At 25.9% G+C, this 20,116-nt stretch overlaps 1 protein-coding gene across 1 annotated transcript; it reads right to left on the bottom strand.

Moving 5' to 3' along the window:
- Positions 1–4,070: 4,070 nt before the first annotated feature.
- Positions 4,071–19,171, bottom strand: LOC135929800 (uncharacterized). Its single transcript, XM_065466525.1, has 14 exons — positions 19,133–19,171; positions 18,698–18,866; positions 18,617–18,631; positions 14,384–14,437; positions 13,990–14,043; positions 11,516–11,569; positions 11,033–11,086; positions 8,788–8,844; positions 8,043–8,096; positions 7,590–7,640; positions 6,804–6,857; positions 4,921–4,962; positions 4,302–4,349; positions 4,071–4,216 (listed from the first exon to the last, which is right to left on the bottom strand). The coding sequence occupies exons 1-14, from the start codon at positions 19,169–19,171 to the stop codon at positions 4,071–4,073; spliced, it is 891 nt and encodes a 296-aa protein (XP_065322597.1).
- Between the last annotated feature and the right edge of the window lie 945 nt (positions 19,172–20,116).

Below are 20,116 nucleotides of genomic sequence, written 5' to 3'. Positions count from 1 at the left end.
TTAAAATTTTAGACTGACCCTAGCTAGATCGCCACCTATTTTTTTGAAATAAATAATAATAATATTGAAAATCCTCTAAACGCATTTTTTTAAATCTAAAAATACTCAAATAAATATTTTTGATGATTTTTCTTATATAAAAATGTTAAATTTAATACTACATTACCCTAAAGTTCTAGTGCTGAACGATTATTTAGTCAAAGCTTATACTTACTGATCGTCGTTCTAGACTTAGGGATGACAGTATAGAAATGTTAATATTATTGAAATGCAATATAATATAAATAAATTATATATATATTTAAATTTTTAGTCATATTTTATACCAATGGTACTATTTTGAAAAAATAGAGCGATGCGCGCTACTTATAAAAGCAGTGTTTAACAATACTGTTAATAGCATACTTACATTTCCAAATCTTTTATATATACAACTGGGATTTATGATTTACCAACATATGTGATTTATCACCCATTTGTTATTCCCCAACTAGTGACACACCATTAATTCCCTGCCATTTGGGGAGGGGAGGGGGTGTTAGTTTAGCTAGGTACAAAATTTATAGTTCGAAAAATAGTATACTTTACCCATGAAATTAACATATATATTTATATTACTATATATTGAATAAAGAAGCTAATTTTTATTTAATCGAATTAATCAAATCCCAGAATTCCCCTTAATTACAATTATAATTTAACATTGTTCGCATTTATATCATTTGTAATTTATTCTTTACATGTTTCTGTAAATTGATAATAATCTTTTTTATATTAAGATAACCTTAACCTCTATTTTGTTTAAAAGAGAGTTTATTATATGTTGGAATTTTAACAAAGAAACATGGAGGGGGGGAGGGGTGTATGATAAAAAATCGACATTAAATCTTAAGACTTATGGGGTATGATATTTAAGGCATATTTTTGAGATCCTTTAGAGGATGGGGTGATGTTTTATAAAGAGAAAGTATATGGCCATTAAGAGAACGGTTTATAATTCAGTACAATTGTGTAGAGGAAAAATAATCTTCTTAAGTGTCATTCTGCAAAACTTCTCCAGTTAAAGAGATTTTATTCTACCAATAAATTATTAAATGAGAAGAGATAATTAATTTTTATTTTAATTATACACAAATTTATGTAAATTAAATTCAAAATAGGACAATTGACAAAATATCATAAATATTTTTCCTACAATAAAACAAAAATTTTGATTGGTTTATTTATTTATCTACTTGCCAATGTTAAAATAAAAATGATTTCGAATCTAAATTTCTACACAAGTTTCAACAAATAATTCACACTTGGAGTGAGTCTCCAAGTTTAAATTTTCTAGTTAAAATGCAATATATTATACAACTGATTTAATTTAACTGTTTGATATAGAAATTCGAAAATTCGATCTAATCTAAATAAATATTATCTCATCCCAATGTTTGCTCATGTAAAAGAAATAATTACAAAATTATAATCAATCTTATAAAAAAGTGATTCAAAAATAATTAAAATGTTATAATATTTAAAAATAACTACATTTGTTTATATTGATTTGTTTAATCAGGACTGGAACTAGAACCTTTTTTAAAATTTATTTATTCTTTCTGTTATCTTTTTTCATTCACTAATAACTATAGGTTCGTCATTTCTAAAATGGGATTAGTTGAATAGACAGTTTATTAGGTATTCATTATGTATGCCATAATATTATGTCGAGTTATAAATAATTAATAATTTGTAATAAATGACTGAATTGAATAATTTATATAATATTTATATTTATTTTGAATTATAATTCAATAAAAACGCAGAAAAAATTTGCAAATATTTTTGCTTTGGAGGCTGGGAAATATTTAGGGTGACTAGCCCAATTTGTCATTCCGTAGCCAAGGCCCAATGTTAAAAAATTTGAATTTACAAGGCTCTACCTTAAAGTATTCTAAAAATAATTTATTACAAAAAAATAAGTCAGTAACAATATCCCCCCCCCCTTTACTAAACCCAAAGAAAGAAAAAGCAAAACAATGAAAATATGCAAAAGAAATCAGGTTAGTAAAAAAGAAATCCAAAATAAAATTGGCACACTCCTTACCCTTTTTATATTTATTTACCCCGTCCCTTTTTATCCATTCAATCTCAAGGACAATCTTGTGACATGCCCCCTTCCAAGGTAGAAGTGCCTCCTGAAACGAAGTATCTTAGCTAAAACTATAAAAAAAATTAGTTTGGTATTCGAGAGGTGTTTGAGTCAAAATATGTTTTAAACCATTTTATTCATAATGTGTAAAAAAATTATAAAAACTCTATAAAAATTAGTTAAAATCACAATTCAACCCATTATTAAATATATTCTTTAAAAATTACACATAAATATATTAAAATATATAATTTCCATCTATAATTTTATATTTTATTTTCCCATTTGTCAAAAACAATTAATATATTTATTAGAACTTCATTCTTGAGGAATTTTGGAATACACTAGAGGGGATTTTTTGATGAGAGCGGGGTTTCAATGTCTACCACACTTTTGCATAAGATATTGAAGAATAAATAAATAAAAGGTTATAAAAAAGTTTTCGTTTAAAGTATAAAGATTGTAAATTCTGTTTGATAATGTATTGTTATATTAAATTAAATATTAGATGTTTACAAAGCGCGCCATAGATGTACAAAGCTCCAATTATTTATTAATATTATCTGGAGGAACCCTTCCATGTATTTATTTTAAAAAATTGGTTTATAACTTTATTTATACATATAACTTGACATAAATAATTTCGCATAGCCAAAACAAATTAATACATAGTAAAATAATAAATCAATATAAAAACAATAAAAAAAAAGTAAAAGCAACAAAAATATTTAAATAATAAATCCTAGATTAGCAAATTTTAAAACTTAAATAATCTATAGCTAGTGTTTTTTCTGAAAGATCTGATATTGCGAAAATCGTATTCTAGCATATATAGAATATCTACTCCGTGAATTAAAACAATTTTGTCATGAAATTCTGGGTTAACCCATAAGTTATAAATAATATTGGTTACATTGATATAAATTTAAATTCATTTAAATTAATCCTAATTCTAAATTCATGATAAAATAAAATGTATAAGCTAGGTTATAGATTAGATACACATATTGGAATACAATTTGAGCAAAATAATTATTTATTTAAAAAATGTGTGCTGCAAATGATTTAAATTTTAAAGATTATACCCTTCAAAATATATACATGTTCCTTGTATTAGGGACTATAATGTTTAATTTATTATATAATTTAGTATAAAATATTCTTTCAATAAAATTTTTGTATTGTAACATAATGTTATTATATTATAGATCAAACACTAAATTTATTCTCGGATACAAAATATGATGGCATGACTTAATTAATCTTTATTTTTGCCTTAATTATAAAAGGTGCAAAATAAAAATAGTGCCTCGCTATAACAAAAAAAACGCTCTAATTTTTTATTCATGAAAATTAAAATAAATGCAAAATTACCAGGACATTGTTTGATGGTGAAAATATATTGGTAAATATTTCCTTGCAAATTCAGATCGCCATTAATTCCAGTAAGAAATGCGCTGGATAATTCTTGTTCTAAGGTTCTATTATTTCCGTCTATTTGTGATATCATAATAGCATTACGATTTTGTACTATTGCATTCTATAATAAATCAAGATAGGAAATTGAAAATGTATGATATAAAATTTTTGTGATTTAAGAAACTCACTTTTTCTCCTGTGACCAGTGGATTTTTACATTTTACTATAGGTATGATCTCATTGTATTCGAGAAAACAAATGGTGAAAGGGCATGCTGTATTACTGGCTTTCATTGTAGCCACCAACTTTATTTTTAAAAAAAATTAAATACAAAATTAATAATTATTTAACATTGCTTTTGATGTGTAATGGATATTGATTTATTAACCATATAATTGATTCTATATTTTCAATGGATAAAGAGTTATTTTTAGTCTTATCAAAAATATCTGTGCCATCTATTTTTATCATAATATCTTCATGCATTTTGATAATTTGTAAATGTTCGGGGCTATTATTAAAAATAAATTATGTTAATTTTGCATATTCTATATATATATTTGTATTCATACAATATATTAGGCAAATCAACTCCCAATATATCTTTCGAATAAACAGTTTGCCAATCATTGTTTTCGATCTTTTCACAAATATCTACGGGTCCTAATAATATTTAAAGTATAAAATAAGTCCTATAACATGATATCTATTATTAAGTATCTTAAAATCATTATAAGAATATTTTTACTTTTATAAGCAGTTGTAACAACAGGTGTCGTTGATTTGGTTTTACTCTCTAATGTTGATATAGTTTAGAATAATTATTATTTGAATGATAAAAAAAAACTTTAGCCATGTACTCTTATCTCATTTATGATTATATTTAAGCTTCTCTAATGAAGAAAACATTGTCTATATAGTTGTTAAACGGCTCGATTTGTGCTGATTTTTAAAAACGATTAACTCGATATGTTAGCCAGAAAAATATTGCCTAAGCCTCGAGATTTACCTAATATATGTCCAAACCTTTGTGTCATTGATGAGCAGAATCTTTAGGCTTGCGTAATATTTTCCTGAATTAAAACATTGAGTTATCCGTTTTCAAAAATCGGCTCAAATTGAGCCGTTTAACAACACTATCTATATATAATGATAATATTGTTTAAGAAAATAGCGCAACCAATTCTAAAGATAATATCATGCTTATTTAATTTTATACAGAGAACTTTTTTTGGATTAATATTCTCAAAGTAGAGTTGTCAAATCAAGAGTGCATTTTAATTTATTGGTAGCTTATTACAAAAAGTATATATTATTATTTTAATCATTATTCTAAAAGTAAGATTAAATAAAAACATTTTATATACCTGTGGAAGTTTTAGTAAAATTAGATAGGTAATCCGTTGAACCTAGATATTTAAAAAACATGCAATCAAGAAAATTAAAATTTGTTAATCAAATGGCCATAACTTTTAATATTTTAAAGAAACCAAATGTTAAAAATATAAAAATACACAAAATTTCAAAAATATGTTTTGGCCACATTTTCAATTTCTATTAAAAATTTTTATTAATGTTATTCGATAAAGTTTCTCCAGATGATCCAGCTTCTATATAATTATTTATTCCTCCTTGAAAATCACACACAAAAGTAAATAAAACTTGGAGCTGAAGAATATTGAATATAAATAATTTTTTTTAATTTGTGAAGGCCTTAATTTATTGATATTATTTGTAGTTAAAACTTCTTTTTTTACAGATGGAGGTTCCTAAAATTTTGAGGTATTTTGAATCAAATTCAATAAGCCATATCTTTTCGTATAAAATATTTAACAGAAACTTTTTTTAAAAAATTTAAATATGCAGGCAATTTGCTATGAGTCAAATTTCATCTTTGAGATACATTTTTTGGATGCGATGGCATAAATGTTGATAGTTGGAAAATGTTATTTTTGACAATTATCTAAAAAAGGGCTACAATTTAAACTCAAAAGGACGGTCGGAAGTTTTAATGGGTTAAAAAAATATAGAGTAATTTTTTTTTAAAATAATAATAAATTTAAAAATAAAAGTATATATGGAAACAGTTGATTCGCCAGATAATTCAGATTCAATGCTACTATCTATTCCCATGTAAGTAAAATTTAAACAAATTACCATAGGGGTTACTTAAATTTATTAGCAAAAATATTTTTTTAAATATTAGTTGCATAAAAGAGGTTTTTATACTATAAATAATATAAATTGAGGCTTTCACAAATAAAAACATATTTCTTACAATCTTCTCGGACCCCAGTTATTTGATATTTTGCAGTGTGTTTGAGGGTAATTAAAATTTGTAAAAGAAATTTAGTTAATACATTAAATTTTCATTTTACAATTGGGATTACATATTGAATAATGCATTTATATTGTGTTTCTTCTGATTTAAATAAAATTTCTTTACTAGATAGTTAGTAGAAATTGTAAGATAGGAGAGACTGGGGTTAAGTAAACCCTAGGGCTTGGCAAACCACTTAATCTCGTTTTAAAATTAAAAAGACTAGAATGTTTAAATATTATCCTAATATAGCTTTTATTAGTATACATCTATAGACAAAAAATCCTTTGAAATAATTATGTTATTTATGTAATATATATTTGAAGTATAAAATCCAAGATATTTAAATTATATAATTTTAATTTTTATTAAAATTTAATTATTTATATATAAATTAAATTTTATAGCAGTTTTAACACTTTTTATAATTTGAGATAGATTTATAAATATTTATTATGTCTAGATATTGTTTAAATCAGGGTTAATAATTTATAACTAGCGGGGCTTGTTAAACCATGTCAATCCCATGTTCAAACTTCGATAAATTTTTTATATTTCCAGAATGTTTATTAAAGTAACCAAAATTAAGTTATAATTTATAACTAACTTCAATTTAAGAGTATTATGATATTTTGATCAATTAAACATTGTAATTATTCTAACGTATCATTATTAATAAAACGTCCCTTTCAATTTATTATAACCTAAAAAAACAATGGTTTTGAAAGTCCCTTGAAGTGGTTTGCCTAACCCTGCTATTAGGGCTTGTTGGGCAAAATTCAAAAATATGCTTATATTCTTAAATTTTTTTATAAGGCACCAGTAAAGAGTATGTTGTTTATAATATCTAAAAACAGGAGTTATAGCCGATTTTGCAAATCGGTTTGACTAGCCCCGGTCTCCACTATATTTAATTTTTAAAATAATAACCAGATCCGAAAGGAGTTGTTTCATTAACTGTTACGACAGTTTTAGTGGTTGTATCTAGGCATAAATAAATGAAAAATATAAATTGATGGTTAATTTGCAAATATATTTATAATTGAATTATGGTCATAACAAATTTTATGCTACTCTTGCATACTAAGATAAATATAATTATTCTTGAAAAATACTATATCATAGCTTTAGTGTTAAATAGCGCTATATAGAATTATAAAATTTTAAGGTAATTTAATACGAGTTATTAATTCACATCTAATTGCACAAAATATTTGATAAAAACATTCATTAAAATTTAAATATATAGGTCATTTTTTGCAATGAGTCTAATTATCAGAGATATTTTAAAATTCAAAGGCGCTGAGAGATGTTGGTAGTTGAGAATTGTTATTTGGAACAATTATCTACAAAAAAAGTGCTACCATTTAAAAATTATTCAAACTCATAATATAATTACAAAGTTGATCAATTGTTAAATCAAATCTCATCCATTGAAAATTTATTTAATTGTTTTTCACTTTTAAAAAGATCAACCCATTCTTATACCCAATTCAAATTTAATAAAATTAGCTCTCGCAATAGGAAATAAGGTTATCACATTGCAAAAATCAGTAAACAATTTGTGTAAATAACATTAATCCCCAAATCGACGGTTAGCTAATTGCATTGGACTTGCATGGTGTTACAGGAAACAATGTTAACCTAATAGCTTAATGCTTTATATAATAACTTCTTTTTTATTTTTATATATGAGGATAAATTTAAAAATCAAACCAGATACTGAAACAGTTGATTCTCCAGATGATTCAGCTCCAATGGTACTATCTATTTATTTTTAAGTAAAGATTAAACAAATTTCTATAGGATTTACTCTCATTTATTAGCAAGGATATTTATAATTAACTATTAGTGGTATAAAATAGAACAGATTTAATATACTAAAAATAATATTTCTAAATTGAGTCCTTCACAAATAAAAAATATATTCTTAATAAAATCTTATTCGGCTCTGATTTTTATTTGTTTTTTTAGTCATTTTCAAGGAGAGACTTAAAATTTATAAAAAAAATCAGTTAATACGACAGATTTCCATTTAATGGGATCTCATATTGAATAATCGATTTACATTGTTTTTATCTGAATTATAGGGAAATTTATTTTCCATTTTTTTCTGAATTCATGGTTTAGTAAAAAAAATATGAAATATATTAATTTTAATATAATGACCAGATCCAAAAGTAGTTGTTTCCTTGGCTGCTACGACAAATTTAGTGGTAGAGTCTAATGATAAACAATAAAAAATATTTTTGCTAATGATTAGATACTAATAATTAATATTATGCTACACTTCTACAACAGAATAATTTCTTATACACCAGAAATCTACTATATTGTAATTAGTTAAAGTGAGCTACATGGAAGTATATAAATGTGATAGATTGATACAAGTTTAATAATTCACACCTATTCGTATAAAAATATTAGAAATATTTTTTAAATTTAAATATCTTTTATTTTTATTGTGAGCCAAATTTTATCAAACAGATTTTGAGAAACTATTTTAAGGTGGGATGCTAAAGATATTTGTAGTTGAAAATATTATATTTGACCATTATTCAAAAAATAGGCGCTAAAATTTAAAGATAAACTCATTAAATAATTTTACAAAGTCAATCAGCTATTAAATAATATCACAATCATGATTACTTAGTTCTTATTTCTTTAAAAGATCTACTCATTCTTATACCCCATCCATTAAAGAATAAACTATAAATTTTTTAGTAGGAATTAATGTTATCAAATGTACATGTCTAAGATAAATTGCAATAATTATTAAACATTGAAATAACATTAATTCCAGAATTCGATGGATAGCTAATTGTTTAGAGCAGGAAATAATACGAAAAGTATGATAGTTAAAATAATCAATTGAATAACTTTTTTTAAATAGTTATAAATTTAAAAATTAAACCTGATACGGAAACCGTTGTTTCTCCAGATGATTCCGTCTCAATGGTACTATCTATTCCTATTTAAGTAAAATTTAGCAAATTACTAAAGGATTTACTATCATTTATTAGCAAGCATATTTTTAATTAATAATTACTGGTATAAAAGAAGTTTTAACTACAAATAAGATCCATAAATTTGCTCTCACAAATTAAAATATAGGGGGATTTAAAAGTTATATAAGAAATTCAGTTTATATAAATATTTTTCTATTTTAAAAGTTATAATATTGATTAATATATTTATATATTTTTTCACTGATTTTTATTAAGATTTATTTAAAGGAACCTTTTGTGGGAAATATGGGATATATTTAGACCTGTGCGCCGATGTCTCAATCGACGGCGGCATTATTTATTTTATTTTTTCATGCGCGCCGATTTCGCCGCCTCCTACTAAATTGTCGCCAACGGCGGCGCGATATTTATTTTAAAAAAATTTTAATTTATAAATCAATGTATTTTTTAATGAATTTAATTTATAAATCAAAGTATTACATTTTTTTATAATTTATTTGGGCGCTCTTTTCTAACATATTGTTAACATAGTTTAATACATTTCTTAAAATATTTCCTGTCTCACTCCAATTTAAATTTATGTATTTTCTCATTCTCAAGATTAAACTATGGAATTGCATTTTTACTCAGATCAGAGTCACATAAACAACACATATTAGTAATATTCTTTTGATTTTTATTATAACAAATTAAAATATAAATTTGGAATGCAAGCAAAATATAAAGTATGAAATATAATAAATCATTCAGATTCAGCAAAATTGTAATTGTCATGAATAAATATATTTTATCAAGATTCGTGGGACATAAAGAAGTCCTTTTTGCATTGAGTATTAATCCAGCAATGGAAATTTTTTTTGCAGGTATACACAAAGAACCTTCCTAGTTAAATTAGCATAGGAAGTTCTCGTCGCTTTTTCTTCCAAAAGGTTAATGTGAATCCTCTTCTGGGATAATAAGTTGGCTGAGCAAAATATGAAATTCTTGTTCTATATTACTAATGTTGTTATAATCGTTGCTTAGAAGGTAATGTTTACGAGCTATTTAACTGTATAAGAACTGGATGCTTGCCCATTATTTTCAACTTGAATCTCATCTGTGCATTTCTATCATGCTCTAAAAGTTTTAAATGTCTAATTAAAAATTGCAATGATGTCGTAAAATTCGAATTAAATATTCTGAAACAATTTTAAGATTTTGAAATCTGGAATCAAATAGAGTCGCTAATATCCAATGTTTCAAATATAATTTAATTAGTAAAAATATAAAATAACTTAAAGTTCAGTAATGGAAAACCTATTGTCAAGCTTTTTTTTATATTTTCTTTTAAGCTAAAGAGTTTTAAAGATTGTTTCTTATTTTATTCAGAACATTATTTATAGGAATTTTGCATACACTACGAACACTTTCTAGCATAATTAATATGTTGTGTCAGCGGGTAGGGCAATTTAATTAAAGTTTCTGTATTAATTAAATTGGTTGGTGCAATGCCATTTCTGTTATCCGATTCATGACATATCAAAATGGTCATCAAAGTATGGATTAGAATCATCAATATCCAAGATATGACCTGTCTCATAAATAGACGGAAGACATTTACGATGCTCTTCTTCAACTTCACATTACAAATCAGCTACTCGATATCTGAGGGCTGAAATAATTTCCCTAATTTTTTTAATGACAATATCAATAAAATTGATTATGTTTATCCGAATCTTGCTGATCTTATTTTCCCAATTTTAAGCAAGGTTCACAATAAATATAATCAGGCATTATTGTGCTTTCCTTATTCTCATTTTTTAAAAAAGATTTCCAAATTACCTCCAGACATAACTTGATTTATGATTAGTAGAGAGAGTTGTTATTTCAGAATTGTATATAGGGTAGTTTAAAACGTGCAAGTCCATTAAAATAATTAATTTTGTGGAAATGAAATAAGATATATGAATATATGTAAATTATATACACTATTCTATTATATATAGCAATAGAATACAATTCATATGTTAATTTTATTAATGACAATATTCAAATTTAAATAATAATAATTTAATGTATAAATATATTAAACAGCAATCTAAAAATTATACACGCCGCGCCGCCGCCATCCTTAATCGGCGGCTGTTACGGCATGAATAAAATTGATGGCGGCGCACAGGTTTAGCTATATTTAATTTTTAAAATAATAACCAGATCCGAAAGGAGTTGTTTCTTTGGCTGTTACTACAGGTTTAGTTGTAGAATCTAGTGTCAAACAAATGAAAATTAAATGACGGAATTTTTATAATTCTATAAATCAGGGCCTAGAAATAAAAAGTTATGACTCAATTATGATTTTAAAAAAAATAAACATCTACACATATATATTTTATAAATCGACTGGACTAGTTTAAAAATTATCTGACAGATGATTAAAACATTAGCCTATAATATTGTATAAATTTCATCGAAAGAACAAAATTATTTTGAATAACTAAATTTTTAAATCCCTGGATAGGTCAAAAAAATAGAAATCGGACAGTGTTGGACTCAAGATTATTTAATAAACTCCGACGGGACCTGAAATATACATAGCTATGCACTATCTCCGAATTTACTCATTTCGGATTATAATTATACTTTAGCTATATATTATGATTATAAACTTTTATGAGAAAATATAAAAATCATAACCAGATCCAGCAATAGTTGTTTTTTGCGATGGCGAGCCAGATCTAGTATCAAATTCTATTATTAAATAAAAAAAATTTAGCTTATCGGAAAATTGTAAGTGTATTCGTATTCTAAACCATTTCTCTTTAATATCACACCTTTTTATAGATTTTTCACCTCTTATTATCAATAAAAATTCGTTAAATATATAGTTATAATTAGACCTTTGGACGACCCACATCCATAGCAATTTGTTTTGATAAAATAGGTCTTCAGGAATTGTGAATTGAAATTTCTATTTCAAATGGGTTAAATTTGGTTGTTAAACGATTTGAGCAAATTTTTAAAAACGGCAAACACAATATTTATAAAAATATTAGGGAAGACTAAAGATTTTGCTCATTGATAGATATCCATTAAGCCAGTTCTCCGGGTTTCGGCCATATTTTACAGACTAAAGTGTTAGCCGTTTTTAAATTTAGCTCAGATTTAGCTATTTAACAGCACTAGTTATATTGTATTTTAAATTTTAACAAAAGTTAAAATTAATTTAAAGAGTTTTCTTGTGTATTAATATATTCCCGCGAAGGAATTTATTCCTAAATTACTTTAAACTTAAACATTGATGGATATAAGAAAATTTTATCTTCTAAAAAATATTTTTTATATTTTTTATATTTATCTCTATTATCTAAGATTAGACATAATTTTAAGAGTCTGTGAAATGTTCAGATATCCAAAGATACAGATGCTGAATAATATTATTTGTGAGACTTCTTGTGCTACAAGAAGAATGAAAATGTATGTAAAATTCATTCTCGACATAATGGAGCCAAAGACATCAAACTGTTACCGCATTATGAATATAGAAGCACCTATTTAGAGTCCCCTTAAGGAAATATCAGAATGGCCTGAATCAAATATTTTATCCGAAGCTTATTATTAGATTCAATACGACAAATGATTTCATTTTGCACTGGAATGTAGTAATAAATTTTTTTTATTACACACCTTTTTTTATGCAATTTTTCAAAATTGAGTTTATGAAAATCTCAAATATTATTATAATATAACTTATAAAATTAAGAGATTATATCGACGAATTTCAAGAGTTTTATGTGATTGTTGAGGCGGAAGCTATATATGATTTTGAGAATTCGCAAGCCTTGAATTCCACCTGGACAAACAAATCGCTCTAATATTAATGTGGACTCAATTGAAGATTACTATAAAATAAAGTTTTCATTCTACTGGATACATTTTTGACTCAAATCAATAAACGATTTATGATTCAGATAAAGCCCTTAAAATTTACATATACTATTACCTAGAATCTTACTGATATATTAAATCTTGATATTGCAAAAAGTAAATATTAAGCTCAATTTTATTTACAGGATAAGTGTTTTTGAAAACTAATTAATTTCAGAATTTAAATTTTGGTTAGAAATATTAATTTTATTATAATCCTTCAAAAAAAAATTTGGCGTTTTTCTAAAATATTAAAAAAATTATTATATATTTTGTCAACATTCTTAATTAATACAAGTGCAAATAAGAGGACCTTTTTTTATGGAGAATAAAAACCTATTAAAATAATACATCAGAAAATCGTATGAATGTACCAGATTTTCTCTATATATTGAGATTTAATCCCCAATACAAAAGAAATTTTTGAAATGGCGTAATCGCAAAGAAGATTAAATTAACATTTATGAACGATATTTTGATAAATAAATCATCATATAATGTTTAATTCTATATTTTATTATTATTTATATACAAGTTTTAAGGTATAGTATTTTTTAACTATAATATTTTATTATTTGACAATATACATAATTTATTTGGAGTAAATTTCATATATAAATTTATTTATTAAGGAAAACTCTCCCGATATTATATTTTAAAGTATGGAGAATTGTTTGGTAACCAATATTTTTATCTTTTACATTCTTTAACACTTATTCAAGTATCTCAAATAATACCAGAGATTATATTATAGGAGTTAATTCTACTAAATAATCTTTTAGAATTTAATTATTATATTGAATTATGTGTTTAGGGTATGTTAGATAAGTAAAAAAAAAATTCGAAAGAATATAATTAAAAAAATAATAAAATGTTTTATTATTCTAATCTAAGAAAAGAGTGGAGATTTAAAGTTGATGATATCATTTTATCAACAATATCTAATAACAATATTTATAAATAAACATCTAAATATATATTATGAGCAAAAGGAGATCAATTAAGAATAACCAGATTCTGACTTTCACCGATCAAATATTATCTTCTTTTAAATGGTACTGCCTTTATTTTATATATTTTTTATTTTAAAACAAGTTTTTACATTTAAATGAGTTCCCAGATTTTATTTAAATATTTAAAATTATCTTGACAATTTTTAAGTAAATCAAATCTTTAGGAAAGATCAAGTTTATGTATTTTATTCGTAAATAAGAAATATATATAATTGTTTTTAAAAAATATACCAGATCCGAAAGGAGTTGTTTCTTCAGTTTGTATGACAGTTTCAGTGCCATTTACTATTGATAAATAAAAATATAACGATTAACTGAATTGATATCATTTTGTTATCAAATATTTATAATTTATTATAATTAAAACGAATAAATAAAAATCTCATAATTCATTTAAAAAAAACATAATTAGTTTTGTTTTTTTTTGTTTTTTTTTACATGTACAATAAAAGAGGTTTTTATTCATAAATAATATCTATAAATTGAGGCCTTAAGAAAATGAAAATATATATTTTATCGATCATCTTATTCTCGCTAGTAATTACTTTTTGTGGTTTTTTATAATATATTTATTTAGTGTTTCATCTAAATTAAAATTAATGTCATATATTTAATTATAATAAACCAGATCCGAAATTAGTTGTTTTCTTGGATGTTATGACACTTTTAGTGGTAGTATCTAGTGATATATTAATAAAAAATTATTAATAATAAAAGTTTATATTTATTTTTAACACATTGATCAATTGCTAATTTTTCATTCTACTTTTAAAGAATTTAAGATCAGAATATCGAATTGATTTTTACACAGACATAGACTATCAACTGCATTCCGTACCTCCAAAATATATGCCTATAATTTTTACTTATACATAGACCACCAACTGCATCCTCTTACTTTAAGACAATTTTTAATCTTCGATATTTATGTTATGAAGTTCTCTTTCAAAATGCTGTCCTCAACTCTTCTAATTCATAAAACTGTCATTTATAATCGTAAACCTTCAAAAATATGCCAACAATGTCTTAAACATTTTACCTTCCTTGGTTTGAAGACATGAATTTGTTAATTCGCCAGAGATGATATAAATATATCTTCCTATAAATAACTTCATGTTGATGTATTTATAACCAAATTGTTAAAGAAATATTTGGTGATTCAAATACATGACATTTGTTCCATATGCCATAAATCTACAAATATAACCAAAGCTAGGAAGTTTCAAATTCATGGTCCCATCTCTAGACGCCGAGGTTCAGGGCTACCAAGACCTACAGATCCTCCATGATTCAGTTTATTAAATTTAGTAAGTCCTCCCTCATCAACTGTTGCTATTGATTCACCTCCAAGTCATCGAACACCTAACCTACAATCATGGGCCAATAAATTTTTATCACTACCCAACTATCCCACCATATCTGGTATACTTTAGGGTGCACGTAATTCTTTTGCAGAATCCTTTAACAAATTAATCTATTTAACTGTAAACAATCCTGGAAACCTTTCAAATTAGAAAAAATTACTAAACTTTACCAATTTTACCCTTAAAATTCCTGAATATAAAAAAATCTTATTATCCAAATATATTAAAACTTCAATATCCCTCTTTAACTCTTCAATCCAGATATGATACCAACTTCTACACACCACTCTAACCAATCTAATCAACTCCCTATTGCCCGTAAGGTCAAAAAGTTTCAAATAAAATAAATAGCTTTAATATAAACTCAGCCCTTCGTGCCACGACTTCTGAAGACTCCTTAACTCCTAACAAGGAGTCACCTTAGAAGCTTTGTTTCAAAAACACCTTATATGTGACTCAGAATTTGTCTATTCAAACCAAAACAATCATAATTAACATTTACAAGACAATTAAAGCCGTTAGATCTTAAAAATCTTCTGGGGCCTTGATGGCAGTCGTGCTATCTTCATACATGACATTTTAAAACCCAACGTTCTATGTAAAGCTTTTTTACAGAACCGTACCAGGTTATTAAATATAATTCTCACCATCACCCATCATTCATAACCTCTTTGGCGCCCGTCTAATAGGTCGCAAAAAAAGGACTAAGGTATTCGCCCAGTCGCGTTGAGTCCTTCTTCCGAAGAGCTGTCTCTAAGATCATTGTTTCACAAATCAAGGAATATCTTTCCTCATTCCAGTCGCCACTCCAATTAGGGTTTGGTGTTCCCGGAGGCGCTGAAATTTCTGCTCATCTTGCCTGTATAACTATCGCAAAGAGTATTCCTGACGATGTTGTCTTAAAACTCGATTTCACCTTTAATACAATGAACAATGAAACGTTAACACTTCGTTCCTTTGTTTTGCAACAAATATCCTGAATACTCTTTATACATTCTCCATATTTATTCAAACTCTACTTTTCTAAAATACAATAATAACAAATCAAATCTCAAGAGGGAATTCCACAGGGAGACCCCTTAAGCCTTGCCTTTTTTGCATTGGGATCCACAATATTATCCAGGAACTAAATCCATCCTTGCCTTAAATTCCTGCTATCTCGATGATTGTCTCGGGCAACCTTTCCACAATCCTTTCCATCCCTCCCATCTAGTGTTGTTAAACGGCTTGATTTGAGCCGATTTTTAAAAAAGGCTAACTTAATATTTTATCCAAAAAAAAATAACGTAACCCTGAAGATATTGCTCATAGGTGGCACATAGATTTGTACATCTATTAGCGAAATCTCAAGGCTTTGGTAATATTTTTCTAGCTAAAATCTTGAGTTAGCCGTTTTTAAAAATCGGTTCAAATCTAGCCGTTTAACAACACTACTCCCATTATTGAGAATCTCTCACATATTACAGGACTATCACTCAATCTCCCCAAATGTGAGATTTGCTTCCTAAATCCTACATCCATTCCTTTAGACACCACATACCACGTCATCAACAAAGATGAGATGAAGCCATAGAAGCTTTTTAAACAAATCCCTTAGTAATTTATCCAAATTAAACATATTCTTTAATTACCTCCCCATCCATCAATCCTTTTTTTAATCAAAGACTATTTTAATATACCCAAAATCCTCTACGTCTGAGATCCTCTACGTCTGAGATCCTCACCGATCTTCAAATGCAGAGATTTACTAGTTTCCCATGAAACCTAAATCAAGGGACTCCTTGATAATATATTAAACTTAATTTTTTTTAATTCATCCTGGCTTCAGGTCACCCTCCCCAGCAAGTCTGGTGGTATTGGTATCAGATCCTCGATGCAACTTCCCTCTCACCATTATCTCATCTCGCCTGGCTGCTCAATCTATTATCAATAATGGATACACTCCTTTAGATCCTGACCTTTTCCAAGTCCTCATCTTTTGAGACAGCAATTGTTCATCTAACCCTCTGCCGTCCTGCCTCCGACATTCAAAAAGACTAGAATGCTCCTCTAATCGCCCGTTCCGTTGAATACCTAATTTTAAATAGGATCTTTGAGGACAATCTTTATAACATAGTATTATATGCAAATTCAGGCTATGAATAGTTGGAAGCCACCCCCAGTTCCAATCTTGGCCTCCTCATAACTGGCAAACACGTATATTCATAGCCTTCCGCCTTGACTGTAATGCTGTAGTTCCCTCCATTGTATCGATTGTGGCCAGTCCATTGAATCGAAAGATTAGCATTCCTTGCACAGCAAGTTCTCCCGTGGATGACAACCTCGTCATAAATCTATTAACAACATTCCCCTAGCTGCTCTTAAAAAGTTAATATTCCATCCACCCTCGAACCAGTTGGCCTCTCAAATGAAACGCCATGTGCCCAGATTATATATTCCTCATTCCTTGAACCAATGATCTCCCGCTTACTTGTGGTATAACTGTGTCGATTTTGCAACAAAGTCCAGCCTCTCATTTTCTGCCATCGGAAAGGCAGAAATCCTTAAAAAAACAAATACGACTGTGTTCATACTAATCGTTACCAATACCCTAGGCATGTTTAGAAGTGAGACCTTCATTTTCAACATTCACTCTTCTCTAGGGTGATATGTACCCTTTTTTAATATTTTTTTTTCTTAGATCTTTTTTATGTTTTTCTTCATAGATTATAACATATATTTATTTTATACTTAATTTTTAATATATCATTTTTTGTTTTTTAATTTATATTTTCAATTCAATAATTTATATATAAATGTTCATGTTTTAATATTTGTTAAAAAGTTTATAATATCAATAAATAAATAAAAAAATCTTCATTTTACACTAGAAAAATGGTATATCGTAGCTTTAGGGTTAATAAAATATTTCATAGTTACTCCAGAAAAACATTATCGTCGTTTTAGAGTTGTATGGAATATTTTACATAAACTTATTTTTAAATTTAAATATATATACCAGTTTTGCCATGAGTAAATATATTAAATTTAATTTTCCATTAGTATAAACATTGTATTCTATATAAAATGCTAACAACATTTAAATATTGAATATAAATTTCTACTTATAATTTTATTCTACTCGTCAAAATAAAATAATTTCTTAATTACGTCAAAAAAATACTATATTGTAGCTTAAGGGTTAACAAATTAATTTCATAATTACTCAAGAAAACACTATATCGTAGTTTTAGAGTTGAAATCCGCTACATAGAAGTTTATAAAATTTTGAGATGTTTGATAAAAATTTTCACATCTATTTATATAGAATATTTTAGAGAAATTTTTTTTAAAATTTTAATATGTAAGCCATTTTTGTCATAAGTAAATATATTAAATTTATTTTTCCATATGTATAAATGGTATTATATTCTATTAAAATGGTAACAACATTTAAATATTAAATTTCTACTTTATTCAAAATATAAAAAAACTGTGTTTTTAATAAATAATACCTGACGTAGTTTCATCTGTCAATTTTTTTTGTGAAAATTAAAAATTATTAAGTATAATGGGACTAATTTATAATATAGCACCTTCGCATATCTTGAAAACAACTTTTAATTTATGCCTGTCTCCACTCAGTTCAAAATCTCCTATTAGATAAGTTATAAATGAGTTAGGATAAGTTTTATTATTGAGTATTTTTCCATCGTTATCAATTTCTTCAACACTAACATCAGTGTCTTTCTGTACTGCCTCATTCTAAAATATTAAGAATAACAAAATATTATATGTAAGTAAATAATCTCTTATTTTGGTTTCTAATCATATAAAATGGACAAATAGTAGATATATTTTGGAAATATTAGAATCAATACCAATACTCTAATTTTCTACCATTAAATGGTAACTTATGTGAAATAGTGTGTTTTAAATATCCATTAACAAATAAATTGGAATATTAAGATAAATTCTTTAAACCAACTTATTAAATATTTTATAGTATATTAAACAATAATTATGCAAACTAGAGTAAAATTGTTTTCATATTCTCCAATTTCATCCATTTTCTTATATTAAGTCAGGATGTCTGTGCCCATTGGCGCAATTGTTATATTATTTGGTTACATGTTAATACCGTGAAAAGCATTATTGTCTATGCATTACTAGTGCTACAATTTTACGAATCGAATATTTCATTTTCGAATAATATTCGCGAATATCATTTTCAAATTATTCGAATATATTATTCGTATCGAATATTAATCTGAATGAATAATATTCGAATATTTTTCGAATGATTTTACTTTTTAAAAATCTCATCTTTGAAACGATTAGATTTTATATAATCGGTTATTAATATTGATTATGACATTTTTCCAAAATAAGTGTTATAAAAATTAATTTCATCCATCTATAACATATTATAAATTGCACATATATTAACATATTATAAATTGCACATATATTAATATTAAGCATATGCATAACATTTAAAGCCAGTTTTTAAGGCATATACAATAAGATAACGTTTTTTTATTCATAGAAGATCTTTTATCCATCATCATATTAGAAACGGAAGTGAATAATTTTTCTGGTGGACAGGATGTACCAGGGATTTCAAAATAATTTTAGCCATTTTTGATAAGATTCTAAATTTTTTGAAGATTGTTTCCAACATAAAATAGGATTTTATTCAGGGAGTAGTATGGATTGCTTATAAATCAAATTCATTCAAGAAAGGGGTGGGATATCTTCCTTTTGTTTAATTTTGCAAAAAAGAATTGTGATACATTGAGGCTGATCTCATTTTCTTTTTCTATATAATAAGATTCCATTGCTCCCATAAATATATATTTAATATATTTATTCAAAAAATTGCTGTTTCCCTAAATAAATTTTACATAGAATTATTTAAATATAAATTTTAATTCAAGGTATATCTTTATCCAATGAGCAAATGATGCTAATTAAAAAATTTTTTACTTAATTAAATATAAATTTCAATTCAA

Source organism: Gordionus sp. m RMFG-2023, chromosome 1 (genome assembly GCF_954871325.1).
Source record: "Gordionus sp. m RMFG-2023 chromosome 1, tfGorSpeb1-WG-v2, whole genome shotgun sequence".
Lineage (NCBI taxonomy): Eukaryota > Metazoa > Nematomorpha > Gordioida > Chordodea > Parachordodidae > Gordionus > Gordionus sp. m RMFG-2023.
Note: the sequence above shows the minus strand (reverse complement) of the source record. Positions and strands in the feature narration are given on the sequence as shown.